The 23,170-nt window shown below is 39.9% G+C and overlaps 1 protein-coding gene across 1 annotated transcript in view; it reads left to right on the forward strand.

Annotated features, from left to right (window-relative positions):
- Nucleotides 1-23,170, forward strand: part of eefsec (eukaryotic elongation factor, selenocysteine-tRNA-specific) — a 148,403-nt gene that overhangs the window by 81,976 nt on the left and 43,257 nt on the right. Inside the window, exon 6 of the mRNA XM_007890349.2 lies at nucleotides 5,339-5,495. Within this exon, the coding sequence (XP_007888540.1) occupies nucleotides 5,339-5,495 (157 nt within the window). The remainder of the gene's footprint in view (nucleotides 1-5,338; nucleotides 5,496-23,170) is intronic.

Raw genomic sequence — 23,170 nt, forward strand, 5'->3', positions numbered from 1 at the left:
TTTGCATTGATTTGAGTGATGGGGGAGGAGAGGAGAGGTATTTGTAGTCAAATACAAGTGTCCCCAAAAAGCATTTAATATCTATACACATTTGGCTTGGATAATTGTGTGTGAAGGAACGCATATTTGGTTGGATGCCACTATCTCGAAGCAGCAGGATTTATCTATTTTTTTTCCAAAGGTTTTTTCCTGCCTCGTATGAAAAAGGTTTTGATAAACAACCATCAGCCATTTAGAGCAGGCGCTTTTGTATTTGAAGAGAAATTTTAAATGGAAGATTTTGATCTCTAGGTCTTTGCTAAAATAACTCGGCATATCAGTGAGCACCGGAAAGATCCATTTGTAGTTTAATTCAGCTCCTAGTTTTTTGACTCTATATGACAACCAACTGTTTATTCAAATTCTAGTGAAAGTGTTTCTTCAAACTTCACAGATGGAAATTGTGATTTTNAAAAAAATGCAAAGCTATGATAATGAACTGAAGATTTGCTGGACCTCTAAATAATTTTGTTGACATAGTTTAGCTGTGTGTCAGAAACGCACGCAATGAAGCACAAGGCACTTACGAACTCTGAATTAAACTAAGATACAGGTTAGACAAACATCTCTCAATGGCCCAAATTATGAGTACAAAGCCACAGCAGTTTGTAAGAATCTCTGCAATGTAAGGCTATAACATTTCCTTAAAGTCTATGCATTGTACATATACTGTCTGTTTGTATATTAATAATAGTAGTAAAATAATCCTTGTATTTTACATTGCACTTTTCAGGATGTCTCAAAGTGCTTCACAGGATATAAAGTGTGACTGTATGTTGCAAACGAACGTGGCAGGAGGTTTACACATAGCAGTGTTACAAACAACCATGATTTGAATGACTAATTTAATTTGGGGGATTGTTAGCCAGGACATTGGAAGAAACTCCATTCTCTTTTCAATCAGCGCTGTGGCATAGAGTCCACCTTAATAGACAGGTGGAACCTCAAGTTTACATCTTATCTGAAGGATCACACCCACAACAACGTAGCACTCCATCAGAATGCCATCATTATATGAGTTCAAAGTCTTAAACCCACAACCATCTGACTCAGAGGCAAGAGTGCTACCAACTAAGACAATGCCATATGATGGCAAGTTTTTAAATTTGCTTTCTCTCTTGCCCCCTCGCTCTGCAGTTTTGCTCCTCCTCTCTTGTGCGGTTCCACGAGTGCTGAGTATTCTCTCTTGAGACGCTATTTAAACATTCTCTCTTTTTCCCTTCCCCCTAATCTCATCGTGACATTCACTCACATACTCGCAAACACACACACATCCACATGTACACACACTTTGCTGGAGAAGTCAATTGATAGTAACCAGAACTAATAGGTAGCCCTGGCTGTCCTTACAACTTTTTAGCCCAGGGTGCTGTGGCTAGTTGTCTTTTCTTAAGTCCGGTGTTCACAAGTGCCAAGCACTCCATATGTGTTCTCACTAATTCTAAATATAATGCGGATTAGGAAATTATTATTAGTTTAACCCTTTCACTCAGTTAAATAAAAGCCGTCTCAATAATGTGCTTTCAGTTTACCTACCATTGGAGGAGATGAAAGTTCCAGTTACTGTTTTTTTTTGCTGATGCTGAAAGTGATTATCTCACTGGCTCGTATACTCCCAGGAAACTCTGACGCTCAATATAACTTGACCCGTGACATTTTATAACTCAGTTCCCAAATTTATTTTTTGTCGGGAGCCAAACAAGGCAAAAATTATTATTGTTCAGGGCAGATAAGAGCTTCAGCTAATGTGGTGGCTGGAACAAGACTTGTGCATTGCTTAGTGATATTATCATATTGCCACCGTGGCTCAGCTCCCATTACTTTAATCAGAACTCTGCTCAGTTGGAACCTGTTCCAGAATGCCTGTGTTTGCAGCCACAGCAATGAGTCTGGAGAATCTACAGCAACATTAAAATGTTCAGGAGGAGCTCGGGTCATTTCAACAACCAAGAAGCAAAAACCTATAAAACTTTTGACATTATTATAATAATACATTTTTTTATATATATGTGTACATTTCATTTATATAGATTTTTACCTACCAAGTATACAGTCAATTTGCTTTACAGTATATTCCTTGAGACGTCTCAAAGACTTTATAAGGCACTATATCAAATGCAAGGATTATTATTATTAATTATTATTATTATTATTAATTAATAATAATAATCCCTCCAGCACGTGCAACACATTTCAACCAGCACAGAAGTTCAATTTCTCTGTGTAAGTTTCATTTGCGTACACAATCTATCGATAGCGTTTTTCTTCCTTGTACAGGTTTGTGTCAGTCCTGCGTCTCAGCCATCTGGCAGGAGGTGCGGGCTCCAAGCTGACAATGGGCTCTGGTTTGCTTCACTCTATGGCGAGGTACTTTACCCATGTAAAGTGAGACTGTTTGGGGGAAGAAGTACAAAATCTATGCATCTTTGGTGTTATTTAATTAATTGGAATTGTGCTCTGCAGTAGTTGACAGTGCCCATTGCATTGACTGTTTGTGGTACACTGCTTTGCGCAATTGGCTGCTGTGTTTCGCCCGCAAAATACACAGTCACTACACTCTACAGGATGTTCTGTGAAGAACTTTGAGACATCCTCCTGACGTGAAAGACGCTATACAAGTGTAATTTGTTGTTGTTGTTAATTGCAAAAATATTGCAGGTTATTTTATATTAAACAAAACCAAGCATATTCAGAACCTCCAACACACTGTGTCTGCACACTAAACTGAGATCTTATTATCTTCTTCCAGAGGTTCAGGTGGATATTAACGATTCCATTGCACAAATTTGAAAAGTTCTCCCCACATCCCTTGCCCACAATTCATCAAAAAAAAGTTGAATTGCCCATTAATTTTTTGCTGTGGTTTAATGCATGTTACTGGCACAGATTAGCTGCTGCGTTTTCTACACAAACCACAACACTTCAAAGTAAGTCATTGTATTAAAGTTCTTTGAAAAGTCGTTCAACATGATGAGGTGTTGTGTAAAATGAGTTGTTGTGCTCCAATACCATTATCACCACCAAAAGCACTTTATTCAGAGTCCAGAAATGTGCGCTTTCTGAACCGATTTGTAATTTAGTCACACAATCTTATTGCAGATGTGCAGAGCGACAACTCCTAGCAGGGCTCACTGTGCTTTAGGTCTAAATCCACTGACTGCCGTTGTGTCGGTAAGGTATGGTGGAAAAAGTCTGTAATTTAAAAAATAGGTCAGATACGATTAGAATGGAATCCAAAAAATAACCTGCCCTGTAATGATAGGCAAACCTAAAAGAGGCGCTGATATATTTTGTTTATTGGGAGAATACTCTCAAATAGCAAAAGAATTGTCTTGGCTCATTCTCTGACCAGGGCATAGAAAAGCTACTAAAGACTCCAGAGGATTAAATGAAGGATCGGGCTGTATCTTTGCTCTACAGGTCATGTGACAGTGTAAACAAGAAAGGCAAGAAGCCTTCAACTTTCTCTGCATCTAATCCTTTGTTTACATTGTACTAGAATCGACTTTAAAGTTGTCTCTGTCTGGCATTAGGGGGTTTTGATGTTTGTCTGGCATTAATAAAATTGGTCTGCCCTTTGCGCGAGGTGCTTATTGCTCATACTGTGCCCATTATTTTGCTTTCTCATTGCTGTATCAGCCATTTAGGTTTATTGGTTCGAGAAAGAATTCTCAAATGACTGTTCTGTTAATGGGCAATGGGATCAGTTAACCAGACATTTGTGAAACTAAAAGGAAGGATTATTGTACGAGGCTGCTGACTTTGAATAGATTACCGTGACCCAAATTGGTAGCTATGAGCTTCAGTTTAATAACTGTGCTTCACTAAGGTAAGCAAGCAATGCTGCCTGAAAGTTTAACATAACAGGCGCTGGTGTGGTCTGACAGCGTAGAGACTTTTATGCCATTGCTCTGATCACAGGTTTGACCCCAAATGTTCACCTTACCTGTTATTTTGTCTGATGCTTCTAGTGTTCCTTAGATGTACTGCGAGGCAGGGCTACCTTAAAACTGAATACTTTGGGCAAGAAATCTCTCTTGCTGCAAAGTATAGCAATCTGTGTGCTTATTATGGGGCTCTTCCCTTCCCCACCCTGTCTTGCACTTGATCTAGCTCCTTGTTATGTCAAAAAGTCTCAAAGCATTTCACATAACGAGACGTTTCAAAGAGTACGAGCTGTTACCTGGGGTAAGTGCAACAGATATTCTACACCATCTACAATCCACAAACAACACTGAGATAAATGACCAATAATCAAATGCTTTGGTGAATTTGGATGATGAACACATATTGAGCAGGACACCAGGAGACTCACCTGCTCTGCAAAATATTACCTTGGGAGCTTTATTGTCTACCAGAAAAATCAGATGGGACTTCAGTTTAACATTTCACCCAAAGCATTCTGCCTCCCAACAATACAGTGGTCTGTTTTATTCTGCATTATTCTGTGAAGCGTTTTGACACATCTCAAAGACATGATAAGGAGCACTAACAAATGCAAGTATTATTATTGTGATTTTAATATTGCACCAAATGGTCAGCTGGAGAAAATGAAAGAGAAGGTGAAATCAAAACAACAACAACTTGCAGTTTTATAGCACCCTTCACATAGGGCAACGTGTGGGAGTGCTCACACAGAGCGAGGGGGAAAGGCTCGTGATCGTTGACACGTTCAAAGAGATAGTGATGAGTGTGCAGAGTTTGGTGTAGGTGAGGTTGTGGGCGGTGGAGTTTTGGATGAGTTTCAACGTATGGTCCAAGATGAAATATCTGTGTCTATTGCCTCCTTCCTGATTCGATAGCCCTCTGTTAGCTTCCTCTGTATGTTTTTTTTAAAAGTTGCCCTTTATAAATCCTACTTTCCCCCCCCAAAAGACCTTAATGGCTTTATTGCTCAGGTGCTTATCCAGTTCCCTTTTGAATGATTCTATTGATCCAACCTCAATAGCCAATTGTGGTAATGAATTCCTCACACTCACAAACCTGTAATTAAAGAAGTTGCTCTCAACCTTTTCCCTGATTTTTCTGCTAACAGTCCTGCCTCCTTCAACAATGTGATGTAATCCTGTTAAATTATCAGAAAGGCTGTGCTGCAAGAGATGATGATCGTTTAGTTGGTAAATAACTGAGTCTCTGAGTAATACAAACAAATTATCTATAGTTCTGAGTTTACGATAGTTTCTGCCTGAGGTGTAGATTTGGTATATTAAGGGGAATTTAATTTGAAAACAGTGAGTATTTTTTGACCATTCATTCAAATCCAATTAATTTCTACAGTTGCTGCATTTTCCCTCTTCAGGTCTTGGATGATTACAGTGTTATTGGTCGCTCACTGTTCAAGAAAGAAACCAACATGCAGCTGTTTGTCGGGATGAAGGTTAAACTGTCGACTGGAGAAGATGGGGTGATTGAAGGTGGATTTGGGCAGAGCGGAAAGTTTAAAATCCGAATACCAAGTAGGTGCTCATTTGGCTATTTCAGAATTTGTTGTTCATTTTGAAGGAAAAGTAACTATTATTTCTGCAAAAGCTATTATTGAGCCCAGTTAGGCTGATGATCAGGTAATGCCACAATCATTTCTGAAGGGTTTAATTCCTATCTGGTGTTTTACACTGTATATTCTCATACGAGGCTCAACTCAAAACCCTCCTCTTCGACTGCGCCATTCAGCCACCCTCCTGCCCTCCATCCTCCCCCATCCAGACCCCTAGCTCGGGTCCAAATCCCTTACTGTCCAGTGCTTTTGGTTCCCGACCTGAAAATATAATTTTGTATTGTATTGTGCAAGTTCTGCCTGGTGGGTTGGGGTGGTTGGGATTGTGAGGACAGTCTGAAGTCACCTGCTTGCTTTACCTCTCCCGTCGTGTGGAGGAAACACTATATCTCTGCTCGGTGAAACCCCACAAAATTGTGACGAAGATTAGTAACTCAACTTGAGGTGTGAATCTGCATCATTCTATTTGACGTCCTCCCGATGTGAAAGGCGCTGTATAAATGTAATTTTGTTGTTGTTCTTGTATTTGGCTGCTTCCTTAAAGTGGCGAGACAGAAAAATTTGATTGGGGTTTTAATTTTCAAAAAGCATATATCATCAATACCTCGGGGAAATGACAAGTGAGTGACGGAAATAAAATGTAATTTCCACCTAGCTTACTAGGGACATTTACGATTTAAAAATCCTGACTGCATTCCAGTGTATTTGGGTGGTTGCAAATGCTACTTACCTATTTGGAGCACTGTTATTGACACATTGCAGTATTTTGACATGTGGCACGTTGACTTGTCAGTACCAGGCTTTTCACCTCATTTGCAGCAATTAAAGTGAGTTTGGTGTCCTGACTTGATTCGGAACAAGATGATGAAAGTGCGAGTAACATTTCAGGGAAGGCCTGTCAAGCAAGAGGTTAAAGGATCACCTCTGAGGTGAGGGATTATAAAGGATTCAGAGTCGGGCCAGAAGAGAACACGGTTTCAATTTAATTTCAGATTTGTCGGGATTATGTAATGCTCTTACCCTCCTAGGTCAGAGAGAGTGCACTATGCACTGGCTGAAACCTGGCTGAAATGTACAAGAAAAGCTTTTAGGAAATTGCCTATTTTTCATGCTTAAAGAAGCCTTCCCAGTCACTCATATCAACAGCCACCATTTTCCCTCTTTCACCAGGAGGTTAGGACTAAGTAGGATCTGTACGCTAACTGTTCCAAAATTGCTGTGAATATTGGAGTGAATATGACTGATCCCATCAGTTCACGACTGTTTGTGGGACACTGTTGTACGCAATTGGCTGCCACGTTTCGCCCACAATTACATAGCCACAATGTATTCTGTGAAGCGCTTTGAGACGTCTCAACGCCATGATAAGACAGTATATCAAATGTAAGCATTTTTATTAATTCTGTACTCCTGTCCTGCAGTGCTCTATCGGGTGAACCTGAGATTGGATTCAGCTCATGTCTTTTGAGACTGGGATTTGAACTCGCGACCCTCTGGTTGGCTGTCCAGAATGCTAAGCCAGAGAGCCGTCAGAAAATGAGTTTGTTTGCTTTTTCATTTGAAAATTTCATGATAATAAACAGTCCACACTAGATGGGAAATCCCACACTCTTGTGTAACCGTTTGCTCTGTTAATCATATCAGAAGGAGCAATGATATAAACTGGGGCAATCAATGGTCTATTTGGCGGTGTGTATGCCTTTGATTAGTGAGGGCATGACTGCTTGACCTGGGGCAGGACTGCTAGTCCATGATGAGTTTGGCATTCTCCATCTTCAATACGACTTGCTTGACAAAGCATGCTCTACCTGCCCAGGGGACTTCTGACCTTACAAAGTGATGCATGTAACTCTGTTCTAACTTGAAATAACACTGTAGAACCGGTTTCAAGCCCACAGCATTCAAACTTTTTATCAGGTACTGAATTTTTGACAGAGTTTGCAGAATCAGAAAAAACAATCATTAATCTAACTTGATTAGAAGAAATAGATCAGACAACAAGAACAAAAGCTTGCATTTAAGATAGCATCCTTCACGTAGAGTAGCATTTCGGAGTGCTTAGCCGTGGCTCAATGATATAAACTGGGGAGCTTGATGCTGAGAGGGGAGAGGGGGAAGGTGACTGTAGGGACAGTCGAAGAGCAACATCTTCTGGTGTGATCTGAGTAAGCAGGTCGGAGAGGTAGGGAGATGACAGAGCATGAAGTGATATGAAAACAAGGGAACCAGTGGAGCCTGGCAAGGACTGGGGTGATGGGGCTACGGAGTTTGGCTCAGGTGAGGATATGGGTGGCAGAATTTTGATTTAATCCTTTGGAATCCTGGAATCCTTTGCAAAATGAACTAAACAATTTCCATAATTCCATATGGAGTCTTGTAGCTCAGTGGTTAGACACTCGCCTCGCAAGCGAGAGACCTGGGTTCTATTCCAGGCATGGCAAAACATTGGGCAAGTTTCCTTATTCCCCACGCCCCTGTTTACCTAGCAGTAAGTAGGAACACAGTTGTTGGTCGATTGGCGGATCACTTTTCTGGGGATAATCCTTAAAAAAAATTAATAATTTTGTCACTCAATCCACGGCTGATTGTGGGACACTGCTGTGCGCAAATGGCTACCACGTTTCGCACAAATATACAGCCAATTCACTACAATATATTCTGTAAAGGGCTTTGAGACGTCTAGAAGGCGTGCTTTATCAAACCAAGGATTATTATTATTATCAATTAACTTTTTTAGAATTTTTTAGATGTTTGTAAAGTTGCATTTGTGAACATTTTAAAGAAGATTTAGGTTTTGAAATTGACTTTGAATTGACTGCCTAGCAAAAGGAAAGGCAGCAGGAGGCAGTAATGAATGGAGAAAAGCCTTGACTGATGGGGACAGGTTGTGGCAAATGGAAATCGACAAGCATCTAGCCTTGACTTCTGGCATCCATGCTGTTCACAAATAATATGGTCGAGAATGTAACTTGGAACATCATATAATATACCTGTGATACTAAGCTGTATAGTCAGGTGACGGGGGTAAAGAAATTGATGAGATTATTAAAGTAAATGGGCTAAAAAATGGGAGGCAGATATATGGCGGATAAATGTGATGCAGAGAAAACATAAAATATGGGCACATCTATCAGCAAAAATAGGTAAGGATTGAGTTGTTTATTGATTGTTCATTCAACATTTCCAGTTAAAGAGAAGAAACTGCTTTAAGAAGCTATGAGATCATAAGGGATAGAAGAAAAGAGGTGGCAAATAGGATTAGTAATAAAGGGTGACTTAGAAAACCAGTAGCAGTACAGGCATGATGGGCTGAATGGCTTACTTCTGTCCTTAGAACTGCTATGTTTCCAAGTGATTCTGACCTTATATGGATCACCGGTGAGATCATATTTGTAACCTATTATTTTTTGTATAACTTACCTTGAAGAGGACATTTCAAATGCTGGAGAAAGTTCAGAGAAAGAACGAGGATAATTTCCAAATGATGATTCTAAATTATCTAATGGAGAGAAGAGGATTGGAAGAGAATATGATCCAAGCCATTAACATAATAAGAGGGTTAGATAATATTAGATGTATGCTACCAATTTAACTCTGGCTGCGTACACAGATATAGAGTTAGTGAGGACAGAATTTACTAGCTTGAAGCAAGATGAGATTGATTTGAAAAAAAAAATTCACTTCTCATCCACAACAAGCAATGGATTCTCTATATGGAACTGAGTCCAAGTAAAAATAGTTGATACTGCATCAATTAACTCCTTCAAAAAAGAGCTGGAGCATGAAAACATCTGGTTAAGAATGAGATTAAAGGCTGTGGAGATGAGTATGATTCATATACTCTTTGCTTCTATATCTCAGGAAACATTTTCTGGGGAAATGAAAGCAAACAGTCTGGGCCTTCCATTGGATATGTTGAAGGATGGCAAGATGTTCTCGTGTCTCACAGAATATCCTTTTAGTACAGGGAAACCTTTGAGAGATGCAATAAATGGGGTGAAGTCTAGTGTAATAATAATAATAATCCTTGATAGAGCACATTTCAAACATCTCACAGTGCCTCACAGAATTTACTGTAAAGTGTACTGACTGTTTTTAGGCAAATGTGGTAGTCAATACATGCACAGCAATGTCCCACAAACAGTCGTGAAGGGAATGACTATTTTTTTTCTGGAGAATTGTTGGCCAGGGCACTGGAAGAAACTCCCTTCTCTTTTCGACCAGTGCCATGAATTTTTTAATGTCCACTCATGGGATTGAAAGATTCTGCTAAAAAATAAAACTGGTGGAGCAGGCTCGATGGTCTGAATGACCTCCTGTTCCTGTCCCATAGTTTACAAAAAAAAAGTGTGCCACCATAAAGTGGTAATGCTTCCCTTTTAAAAATATAAATCAATAAAAACCATTGTTTCTTTACTTTGTATGGTTCAGCACTTCCAAAAGCGTACTCCTACATCACAGAGTGAAGCCCATGGTACAAACTCAAGACATGGTATATCTGGGAGTGTCAGAATGAGTTGCTATTGTGTAAAAATGTGCAGACATGTATTCTAATTAAAGAGTTTTTTGCTAGAGTTTATGTAACTAATATCATAGCAGCCGTTCTGAATGTCAAGTACAGTTCACATTCCTGCTTGAGGTTAGTGGGGTCTTTGCCTCACTTTGTGTGGTTTTTTTTGTGTGTGTGTGTTTTTTTTTCTTGCTTTTTTTTTAAATGTCACCACACAAATGAAATCCACCCCACGTGCATTTTTGTACAGGATAATGCAAAATGCAAAACTGAACTCGCTCTTCAAAGAATTTTCTTTTCAACTTTTGTGGTTTAAGTGCCACAGGATGTTACATTACTGGAAGCAATCCTAATTAAAACCATTTTGAACCAGCGATTTTACAAGAAAATACTGATTAATATATCTCCAATCTTTTTATAGTGTTGTATGAAACCAGACATGAAAGATGCAAGGTTTAAATAACTCCAGTTCTTATGTGGTGACTTTGAGAAATTTTAATAATTCAGCATTGTGGTCCATTATTTTTCACCCATGGTACAAATGTGCCATGAACTATAAAGTTTGTATTTTTTGCACTTTTTTTCACTCCTTTGAGATTGAAAAAAAGACGAACCGTGACTGGTAAAACCAAAAATGTTAGTTCTCAGATTTATGAATGAACTGTATTTAAAAAAGCTATCTCGCCTCAACCCTCGTAGTCATCAAAAACCAAACAACTTGTGTGTTATAAGGTCAGAGAGCTATGTGCTGCCGTGGGTATCTGATAACTTGGCACCTATAGTGAGGCCGGAGGAGGCTGAGGTTCATAGTTCAGTAGCCTTTTAATCAACATTAAGCTAATTCAGCTCCCAATTTTTCCCTAAAACCAGCATGGCAACAAACAATAATAATAACAATAAAGCTTGCATTTGACATAGCCCCTTATCACATCTTCAAGACGTCTCAAAGAACTTCACAGAATATACTGTAAAGTGTAGTGACTGTGTATTTTGTGGGCGAAACTGTAAAAAGTTATACAGTGGTTTTCATGTAAAAGAACACCACAAAGTGGTTGACAAATTTAGGATTGTACACATCGACCGGGGAAAAGATTTAAGAATGTTGACCAAAGGCACGGTTGAAGAGTTGTACATTTTGGAAGATCTTGAAGAATGGGAAAGGGCAATGAAACAAAGTGATTTGGAAGTTCCAGAGGATCAGGGCAGTTTAGCTGAAGATTCGGTCACTGATGATAGTAATAATAATAATAATAATAATCTTTGCTATAGCGCCTTATCACGTCTTCGAGACGTCTCAAAGCGCTTCACAGAACTTACTGTAAAGTGAATTGACGGTATATTTTGTGGGAGAAATGAAGGGAGCGAGAAATGAGACACCTCTTTCAGCAGATGGAAGACACAAATGAAACTTTTTCTCGAAAAGTAACTAAATTTAATCTTAGAGGTTACGAGCATGAAATGCTTCAAATCAAAAGAGTCAAAGTTATTTTTGTGGCTTAATGATAGTCATTACAGTACATTGCACGACAGTGACTCATTGTGTGAAACGCTTTGAGATGTTTGACATAATAAGGCACTGTACTGAGTTATTATTACTTCATTCAGAAAGTGTTGCTCTTTGTGTAGGATCTAGCAGCTGGTCTTCCTTTGTTGTAGTTATCATTTGCTACGAGTGATTCCAACTGCAGCCTCAACTCATTTCAATAATTTAGTCTTCTAATCTGGATAGTTTTCTTTGCAGTTCAGGGAGGCTGTACAGAATGGACAGAGCCCAGGCATAACCTTTTAATGATCCATTATCTCCTGGGTTGGGAAGAGGAAAAAAATAGTAAGCATTCTTGCAATATATTTAGGATCCACACTCATCTTTTAAATGTGTTTTATTCAGATAAAGGCTGCTTCTACACAAATTGCTGGGCTAATTTGCGAGGTTTGTCAGTGGAGGGTACCTGATGTGTATTAAGCCATTCGGGCACCAATTGACAGCTATCTCCTGCCGGATGCCAGGAACTTCCTTTGGTTGTAACCCGGGATTAAGGAAGTAGAAACTGATGGGTGGTTAAGTGAGGGATGCAGAGGTTTGTCCTTAGACCTCCAACAATCTGCAGGATTCACCATTTACGAATACTGTAGCCGATCTTGGAGTTTGGATGCCAGCAAAGTTTTATTCTCTCTTGCTGATGCAGTTAGAAACTGTCTGAACACACGATTCTTCATGGTCTGGCATCGGGAAGTTACGCTGAAGTGATTTGATTCCTCACTCTCTCTGGGAGCTTCTGCTCAGGACACCTCAGCCGCCAAATGTTGGAGCTTGGTATGAGGACAATTGTTCTTGACATCCGTGGAGACTGTAGTACAGCAAGAGGCTGTACTTTTAGGAGAGCATGAGAGAGGTGGTTGACAAATCTACTATCCGTTTTCCTTGAAAGTTTTTATTCAAGAATGGGATCTGTTGACGAACGTTTAAAGTGAAATTTAATTGAGGTGGAAAAACGTTTTTTTAGCACAAAATAGACGTGAGCCTCCAGTGAATGGTTGCTGGAAACATTTAGGGATGCTAACGTTCAAATGGTACAAAGGGTTTGAGAAAACCCTTGTTACAGTTGTTATTTTCAGACTGACTAATTTCTGGGCCAGTTCAGAGCAAACTTAAAGTGAATTAGCGGAGCCTGACCTTTGAGGCATTAATGGTGATAATTCACATAATTTGAGGAAAACATGAAAAGCTTCCTCTTTACTGCTGTACAGTGACTGTGCTCTGCACAGGAAGGTATATGTCCCCTGAATAACACAGGATATGTTCACTTATTTAATAAATTGTAATTTTTTGGAATTGTTTCTAGTCTTTTTGGCATTTCCTCTCGAGAGGCACAGGATGCTACGTAGTGCACATTAATTGACTTAAATAAAGCAGGAATAAGTATATGTTTTTTGTAACTAACCTAGCAGAATTTTGCTAATGGTTGAGATATCCATCCAAACTTTCAATTTAGTTCTGCAATTAATGCCCACAGCTTCATTATTTTTCGGGAAGGTTGCCTTCTTGTTAAACTAACGTTTTTCTAAGTTTGGCGTTGCAGTTGCATTTCGCCTTAGCTCATTGGCGTGAAATCAGTGTCCACTTGAACTTTGGCCCTTTTTGTTGTCCTTGGCAAGTTTGCAGCTGAACTCAGTGTAAGAGTTGTAAGGCATTCCTGAGATACTGTACGGATGCCAGCATTTGTTTGCCGAATCGTAGAAATTTCAGCTAGAAGGAGGCCATTTGGCCCATCTTTCCCTCTGCTATATTGGCTGGCCACTGGAACTCATTTCTGTGTTGCTTTCCCCAAACCCTTTTGTATCTTCCTTCATCCGATACCCTTTGGAGCTTTTTATTTGTTAATTCTCATTCTGACAGTTATCAGTTACGACTGCTTTAGTGGCTTGGGGTAGCAATGAGTTCCAAATCTCAACCTTTTGAGTTTAAAACAAATCCCTTATCTTATCCTTTGTACGTGTTGTTAGTGTTTTTTTTTAAACTTTGTGGGATTGCTTGGGAGAGGTGAGAGAGGTACTAACAATTTTGCTGTTGGATTATGAAATAATTCTCTTAATATGCAGAGACGTGTGAGTTTTATGGTCATTTTCTGTTGAAAACGACCAGCAACTGTCCAGAAGTTGCTAAAATTACTTCCCTGAGACATACAAACCGAGGAAGGTTCACTCTCAATTACAGGGTCTGTGCTGATTTGCCCTCAGTGCCCTGGTTCAGGAAGGGGACCATCAGTTGCGAACACTTTCCTGTGACTTGCTGGATAGTGCGTTTGACTGAGGATGTCGGGAGGACAGGATTGAGCTGGCAGTAAAACCCCTGCACTCAAGAGGCAGCTGACACTCCCAGCCCAGGCTCCTCTCCTCTACATGAATGTGCACTTGGGTGGTGTACATTAGGAATGGTTTTCCCAGCACAAGGCAACCCTTTCAGGAAAGAACGAGGAGAAGGTGGACGGCATGTGACCACATTGAAAGGTGGTTTGGCATGCTATTAATTTGCACCTTGTAGTATAAAAGCAGGCAGTGTGAATTCATTCAGCTGTTGCTCAAAACTGCTCATTCTTCTTCTTCCGCCTTCCTCCCGCCCCCCCCCCCCTCCCCCCCACACCACCCTGATTGACTGCCCAAAGAACTTTTACGGGGTATTTTTTTCAAAAGAGAAAATGATACTTAAATAAAATGAAAACTATGACAGGTTGGTGCACCCGTGCAGCTCTCGTCTCAGAGACAGATTGGAGCGAGAGGAAAAAGCCCTGCACGGATGTGATGATGATCCAGGGATCAACAACAACAGCTTGCATTTATATTACACCCTCACGCAGGGTAGAGCTTTCCAGAGCATTTGACAGTGGCGGAGCATGATGCTGAACTGGGAGGAGGGGGGAGATGACCTCAGTCCCTGTCGAAGAGGAAGATCTTCAGGTGTGACCTGAAGATGGGGAAGGATGCAGGCAAGGATGCAGGAAGAGTGTTCCAGAGTTTCGGAGTTTCAGCAACGGACAGGAATCACTCGACAAATGGCTTTCGGGTTGTATTATTGTGTTTGCAAACTGTAAAGGTAAATTCCAACTAAGTTAGGACAGAGATGATTGCAGAGCGATCTTTTGTAAAGGATGCTAACCTACTGCAAAATATTTTTGAAGCTGCATTTACAAGCTACACGTCTACAGGAAACCCCAAAATGTGTTCTGCTTTTCCAATTCTCATGCCAAAGCCACAGGCTTTTGAGTGGGTTCCATCCAATGTTCTCGATCAAATGACAAGGTTGCATTTTTTTCCTTTTTTTTTCCCTTTCCTTTATTGTCCTTGTTTGGTTACAAAATTGGAAATCTTATACTCCCAACATTCGCCGATTGTCTGCAACTTGCTGCAGTGTGTGTAAATTTACGACTTACAATAAGACTCATTGGGTTAATCCGATGCTATTAATTTCCTTATCTGCTTTTACCAGCAAAGTCTAATAGTTTGTGAAGCAGAGCCATAAACTATGACCTCATTACTTATGGGCAACATAGCAAGTGAAATACTATCATTATAGCTCGGCTTTTTTACAAAACCGTTAGGAAATGTTACAATATATTAGTGGTGCACAAAGAGAAATGTGGTTACTTGACCTTCATTGCTTCTACACCAGTGTTGCGTTGTGCATTGGGTACAGGTATAACAGTGTAAGAGTGGTTGTTCTGTCACAAGAGTAAGTTATGTGTGCGTTTAGTTGGGGGAATAGAATTGAACATGTGATAAAGATCATGCAAATTGGCCCTGACATTGAATTTTTTAATCCTTTCATCAATGCAAACTTATATTTAGCTCTGCACAAAACTGCCTCATCGGTAGCACATGGGAAGCTTGATCACTACACGTTTTATTGAGAGGCTTGTTTCACCTACACATGTATAGCGCCTTTCACATCGAGAGAATGTCCTAAGGCGCTGGACAGTCAGGGATTTGGATTCAAGCAGGGGGCGGTTGAGATCAGGAAGGACGGAGGGCAGGGAGGATAGGGGCAGGAAGGTAATTGAAGGCTCGGCCGATGTAAAGGGTCTTAAGATGTGCCTTGAAGGAGGCAAGGGAGGGACCACTTTCTCTGAGCTCAGGGGTGTTGAAACCAAACAGTGACATAAACACTGTTTTGAGGACTTACAGGACTCCAGACAGGACCTCTGTTACTGCTTATTTCCTAAAGCTGACATTTCTGAATTTACAGGGGAAAGTGGATTGTAGGTGGATAAGAATATGTATAGATGTAGGTAATCAATGGTAACCCTATCACAGGAGAGAGCTCCTGTGCTGCTTTGACCGTGAACATGTTATTTGGGGAAGTGCAAGTAGGTCGATGATTAATCACATTTTACATGATCTGTTGGAAGGAGCTTGTTTGATGGCGTTTCTATTTTCTGTACTTGAGTTCTTACAGGTATGAACTCTGGAGGCACCAATATCACTGTTTGGTTGTCTTGGGCTGGATTTAGGTTTGCTTATCCATACATGAGTTAGCTAATCACTGAAAGACAGCTTTAGAGGCTGAAACTCACAACGGATAAGAGATTAAGCTACACCTCCAGCTTCTGCCTCTCTGCCAAGTAATTACTCCACTGCCTTTTTATACATCCACAATCAGATCTGTTATCAGAGCAGAAATTGGAAGGACACTAATCCTCACCTGCCATATCAACTACTAATATTGATTTATGTAATGTCAAAACACAAAATGAATTAAAAGATGTCAATTAACTAGAAATTTGAGGCACCTTTTGGCACTTCACCCAATTATGCATAATGCAGAATGTATCAACAGGAAAAGAAGTGTGAATAATCCTATATACTACAGTTTATCACTTAATTAACTGACGTCCCCAAAAATATAAAGAAACCTGAACCTGCTCGAGTTGTGCCTCCCAGGCAGTGCCAAGAGGGCATCTGGGATCAAGAGGGTGATTTGCTCCTAAACACCAGATGTGCAATCTGGATCCTGTTATATTAATTCATGCTGCAGTGATCAACCATTTAGGTATCTAGTGAACACCCACAAGTGTAAACTCTAATTTACGTTCTGACCCTCTCCCCCCCACCCCATACTATTTCTCCCTAGGAGAAAATATCACCAAAGATCTGACCAAGAGTCATTTGTAAAACACAGTAAAGATTGGGGGGGGGGAAATTTTGCTGCAGAGATTTCAAAATTAGAGTTTGTCTCCTGTTGCTGTTATTAATTATTAAAATTGCATTAAATACGGGTCTATTGTACAGGGTGACCAAAAAGTCGTTATACCATTGCAATGTTTAATAAGTCTTGAAGGAATGATGATGAAATAAAATAAATGGAATCACGATCTTTTGGTCAACCCGGAATTTTGTATTTTGCTCATGCATGCTGGAAGGGATGGACAGTGGATTTTAACAAGTGGCTGAAATGGATCCAAAGCTATCATCTAAAGTTGTTGTTAATTCTTACCTTGACTATTCGAACTGGGCAGCACCGAGACTGAAGACATTATTTATTTTGACATAACTGAATGTGAAACCTAAATATCTGTTGCTTGGTCAGATCATACTCTTTTGCGTTCTTGATTTTTGCTGCATGACAAATAATAATCCTTACATTTGATATTGCGCCTTATCATGTTGTTGAGTCGTCTCAAAGCGCTTCACAAAATATATTGTAAAGTGAATTGACTGGGTATTTTGTGGGCGAAACTTGGCAGCTAATTGTGCACAGCAGTGTCCCACAACCAGTCATGGATTGAGTGACAAAATTATTATTTTTATGCCCATTTTTAAAATGCATATGCGTCTGTTTTAAAATATATATTTTTTAATCGTATTGATTAAAATAGAAACAGAGCACCCAACAAGATGGTTTAATTTGTTTTCAACTGCATCCTTTAGTCAATGCTAGTCTTTCGTTATGAAAGTCCATAACACAACACATTTTACTGGATGAGCTTCATCATATTTCAGCATTCTTAAATGAAGTAATCAAACAGCGATTCAAGTAAGCTCTCCAAATAAGGAGATGTCTTTACTGTGAAACTTGGTGTAGGCAGTGTGGACGTGGGCATTTATACCAGCGGAGGGAGGCATGTAATTGGGCTGTTTCAACCAGTTGGAATATTAAGATTTTTTTTATATCCTCGGTCACAGGATTTAATTTATGAGACAGAGTCTATCCAAACTTCCTCTGCTGTGAGGAGGACCTCAGAAAGCTGTAAATATAGTGAAGCTCTTACAAAGGCATCTCTGGCAGTATGTGTGTGTCTTTAATAAGCTGGGATTGATGACTTGAGTGGTTCAGGGGTTAGGTAAACAGCTGTTCCTTTGGTAAGGGCACTACATGTTTGATTGTTTATTTGGATGGATATAGAAGGGGTTATACTAGCCTACTTGTCCTCTCCAGGGAGTTCTCTGTCCCAATCTTAAATCACTCACCATTGGTTCCTGCCTGCGGAGCCTCCACATTTGATGGCACTGCCACAGATCATGCTGGAGCCAAGCTGACTATTTCGAGCCGGGGGAGCGCGGCTGCCAATAGGGAGCATTTGGCAGTTGTAACTAGTCCACAATATTGAATTTCACTGTAATGCCTTGATAGGAATCAGAGCTGCATCCCGAAAGTGCACAGTAAGGGTAAAGTGCCAGTGATTAAGACTGAAGCCATGTTTTTATTTTTACAATGACTTTAATAAAGTTCCAGCACTGAGTCTGTCCTGTTCATTTATAGACTCTCTTTTTGTCAGGTATATTGTACACGCATGCAACCGCAGAGATAACCTTCCTCGGCTGATTTTGATTGTCTTGTCGTGCTTATCGCTGTAACTGAATATTAGTAAGGATGTTCATCTGCTTCATTCAGATGTTAACCTTTTCTAAAGATTGCGTTGTAGAATTAGATGCACAGAAATCCTCCCGATGTGAAAGGCATTATACAAATGTAATCTTATTGTTGTTGTTTATTGATTTACATTTTAAAGTCAAAATGAAATCTTTGTTTTGTTTAATAAAAGCATTAGCAGTCTTAACTTTTGTTGATGTTGGACTGCTCATTCAGTACACATTCGATTCTAAGGATTGCTTTTGGGGAGGTTCTGGAGTCAGTTGCTGGACTCAGCACTTTTATAAAATGTGCTGTACCAACCTCTCAAGCAAACGTATAGAAGGGTTGTCCGGAAAATGGACTTCTAGGGAAAGGCTTCTCTGGGGATCCTACTTACCAACCGATGGCATTTAAACCTGTCGATCAAATGGGGACATCAGCTGTTTGCCTTCCGAGATTGACTTCTTAAGCGTTTGCTCCAGAGTGAACAGCTGTTGCAACTCCGAGTTCAACCTGCTAAGATCTGGAGTCAGGAAAAGAAACATCTGTTCCAGGTTACTTACCAATGGGCTCCAGAGAAACATTGTTGACTCTGGAGACAAACTGGTAAATTATAAGTGGTCTTGACCAATTCTTGCCCACACCTAGTGAATGACGCTAGGGACTGCTGTTGGTCTAGAGGCTTCAGATGAGGGAAGAAGGAATCAGGCTGCTTTCCCGATCCTGATCACAATACAGAGACTCCCTGCTGGAAGGGGTGAAGGTGAGTGAGGACCAACAGCTATCCTTTTGCTGCCTACTGTGAAAGCTCATACATGGAAGATGGTCTCTTGGATGGCAGTGTATTCCAGTAGAAGGAAAAAGGAGTCAAATGGCTTCAGGAACAGAATTATCCAGTTAGTGAGTCAATAAATTCTCATAACAAACTGGTATAAACTCTCCGAAATGCCGTCCAGTGTGAAGGGTGCTATGTAAATGCAAGTTGTTGGTAATTAAACGTCACACAATCTCGCCATATATTCTCTCTAGTGCTGATAGTTTTACAGAGACTCTTTACTGGAAAGCACATGACCTAGATGTTGGTTAAGGACAGAATTAGGTTTGACTGGGTCAGTAACTCCCCAACTCTTGTTATTAAGGCTAGTTCTGCAAGGTAGCAAAAAACGACTAGCATCAATGCTAAACGAAGCACAATAAAAGTAAAGGAAACAAGCTTCTTTTAGAGAAGAGGGTAAGGGAAAATATGTTTATTTCAACACTAATTGCTTTCCCTTTCTCAGTATTAACATTCATTTCATAGAACCAATTAGAATTACCGCAGATTCCTGAAAATAATACCTGGGAGAAGTTTCCACTTTTTAAGATGCTATTAGAAAATGCAAGTTTTTTATTTTTCCACTGAACAGTTAACTGGATAATCATAACAAGTTTTGTATGAAATTGTGCATCGCTATTCACAGTGAACAGACTATAGATAACAACAGCCATCTTGCATATTTGTGTTACCACTTGCCGTACAGCTTGAGAAAGTGGACTTGGCTGATGAAAACCTGAACAGTACGGTGTTCAGAAATGAGTGGAGTGTCTGGAAACATTGCCGTCTCTTGGGTCTTTAAATGGTAATGCCAGGACATTTTATTCAGAGAAATACATAGCAGCTGTTAAACTATTGGCCGGTATAAGCAGGGACAGTCTTGGCCTATGTAAGCAGGAAGTAAGAGCAGAATCATTTTTGTGCATATTTCTTGATATGAGGTCTGTTCTGTACAATCAGGGGATTTATATGCAGAGGTATGGACACTCATTTCTCACCACTAGATGTTACCAGCGTGAGAGTCTCACATTGACTCCTCTGACTCAAGCATGACCGAGATCCACCTGACCAGACCTGTGTCACTGTCACACAATCCTAGACTGAACTTCATTCATTGATCAGCCACAGTGACTGTGAAGAAGCAATATTCACAGTAATTGTATTTCTTAGATGGTGTATATTGATGAAAGACTGTGTGGAACATGATTATCATCATGGAATTGGCCAACCTGGAAGGCAACAATGCACGGTGTGCGGTTAGATTGTTTTAGTTTTGTTTTATTTATCGTGGGTGGGTGGGTGTGTGGGGAGGTGGGGGTGAGGGGGCGGAGAGAAACTGCCAACTGGGTTGTGTGACGTTCAGAATTTACGTGGTCTGTAGGTAAATCAAATGGTCTTTTCTTGTTCCATGCATTCTTATATTACCACAGCTAAATTAGGCATAAAATCAGTAATTCAATCCAAATAAAATAATACAAGCCACTGAACCCAAACATGTAATTTTCACAAATGGGATTTTTGACTGCATTTGGTGTCCTGTGCACTGTGAGCTGGATAATTGGGTGAGTGTGTTATGCTTGGATCAGTACTTGTCTCCAATTAGCGTGAATGAGGAGTGGTTTACTCCATATACATTCTGTGCTTGGAGCAGGTCTGTGGTAAGTGGAGAAGGCTGTATATGGGGCTGCTCTTAGGGATCGAATTTCAGTGGTTTTATAAGACAGAATATTTAAAAAGAAATACATATACAAACAAATGCAAAACGGTGGTTTTCTTTTATATCAAAAACTACTGGATAGGTATTGCTCAAAAAGACTGCATTTCCTACTTCTCAACAGATGCTTGACATGGCCCAGTCTCAAATAAGAATCAATACGCAGGAAATCTTAAATTTGATCTGCCAGCGGGTCCCCTTTGGACAGATGCTTAGCTATAACCGAGGTTTACAGCAACAGGAAGGTTTCATGGAATGGGGGGAAAAAAATCTTTTGTTCCTGAGCCAAAATCTCCCAGCACACGAGCGAGCTGCCAATAAATGTCATCCTTTCCAAAATATAGCGCATGAATTAGAGGCAAGAGTGCCCGCTTCCCCTGTGCTCCATCCCACTGCCCAGCAGGTTGAAAAGTGCAATGCAGCAGTTTTTTTCAACTATCTGTCTGTCTGAGAGCTGAAGACAGTAGATATAAAAAGATATTGAATACAAATCGTCGGTTTGTGATTTATTTTTCTCCAGTTTTCTCCCCTTTCCCTCTTTTCATCCTGCACAATGTATGCGCTACTTTAACTTAAATTTCACCGTTGTTTTTGTTTTAAACTACCTGTACTGTAGTTTTAATTCTGTATTTTTTTTGTGGGCGAATGTGGCAGCTAATTTGAGTGCAGCACTGTACTGCACAGTCTCTTAGTTCTGTTTGTGGTAGAAATCCTTAGTGCTTTTGTTCTTTCCCTTCTATTTTTGTCCCCTTTCCTAGAGGCGTGACACATGCCCCCATCCATTTTCATGGGCCCCAACTACCTCCATTCCCGTGCCCGTGTTGTCACTCTTTCTTTGAATATCTCCCGGCGAGATTATAGTTGTTCTCATCATCCTTTTTTTCTTAAAAAAGATTAGCTTATGTGAAATCCAATCTTTTCCCAAGTGGCACCCCCTGAAACACTTAACGGACCAAATTAAACATATAACAAACTGAAAAGGATCTAGTTGGCAGTCTCCGCGATCTTACTAGTTGAAGTTCGACAACGCCTTTTACCTTAGAAAGCTGTTGCCTATCTTGAAGAAGTTAGCATTTTTCTAATGGCTCAAGAGCATAAGAGTCAGAGGGAAGTGTTAATGGGAAGCTTGCTCACTATTTCATATGTCAAAACATTGTGGGAAGCATCCTCTTTTATATGCTACCTTGTTTTGAAAAGTCATATTTCTCATTGCTGCTCAGTGGAAATTTTCCGAGAAAAAATATGAGGTATTGTTTAGGATTTTACATGTTCTTTTAACACTGTCAGAGGATCTCTAACTTCATGTCAGGCCACTTTGACACACGTAACCTAAAACTACCAAATGAGCTTGATCCATTACAATGAAGGGTTTAGTCGTTTTGGGTTACATGTGTCTATGTATTTTGAGCTCCTCAGTCTAGGGAGGTAATATAAGTAATGGAGACTTACAAATAAATATTTTTGCAAACAATTCATGCAGCAAGTTTGTATTTATTGACTGTTAGCGCTTTATGCCTTAATTGTGGGAGTAAATCATTATGACCATTAATTTACTATTCTGCCTACATTCTTTACCCGAGGCAGAATAGCTCTCTGCATAACACAGTGCATGATTATTTTAATAATATCCAGTGCTATAGTGAATTATCCCGGGAATTCAGTAATTTAATTGGATTTGAGCTAAAATAGAAGTAAAACCTTTATGGATTCCCACATCCTTGAAACATGACTCTGTATCCATAGGAGTGCTTTGTATGAGGACAAACTCGATAATACAGATTGGACCCCAAGGGAGGTTTGCATTCCAGTGAATAGTCTTGTTCTAGTTTTTTTTCGGTTTCCGTTCTCTTAACTGACCTATTCTCTTATCAGGTATTCATTTTTCCCTGGAATCAACTGCATTACAGTCCTGTTCAATTTTGGAGACTCTCTCTCTGCTCTTTATCTCATACCGAGGTGATTTGTACTTTAATGAAATATGTCAGCACTAGACGCCAATAAGATTTATCATATGCTGGTGGTTTGTTACTGTGCTGTGTACAGTTAAGCACAAGTTGCACTGAAATGCTGAGCGCTTGACATCTGTCTGAATAGATTAATGGTTTGTCACTCAACCCCAACTTTTTTTAAAAAAAACAATTAAATCCACCCCTGTTGACCCTTTCCAACCCATTGGGTCAACATCTTCCTTTGAATTCTTGAAAATAAATAGTCCAAATCAATTATTATTTTACTTGTGTCCTAAATAGGAG

The sequence above is a fragment of the Callorhinchus milii genome, unplaced genomic scaffold (assembly GCF_018977255.1).
Source record: "Callorhinchus milii isolate IMCB2004 unplaced genomic scaffold, IMCB_Cmil_1.0 Scaffold12, whole genome shotgun sequence".
Lineage (NCBI taxonomy): Eukaryota > Metazoa > Chordata > Chondrichthyes > Chimaeriformes > Callorhinchidae > Callorhinchus > Callorhinchus milii.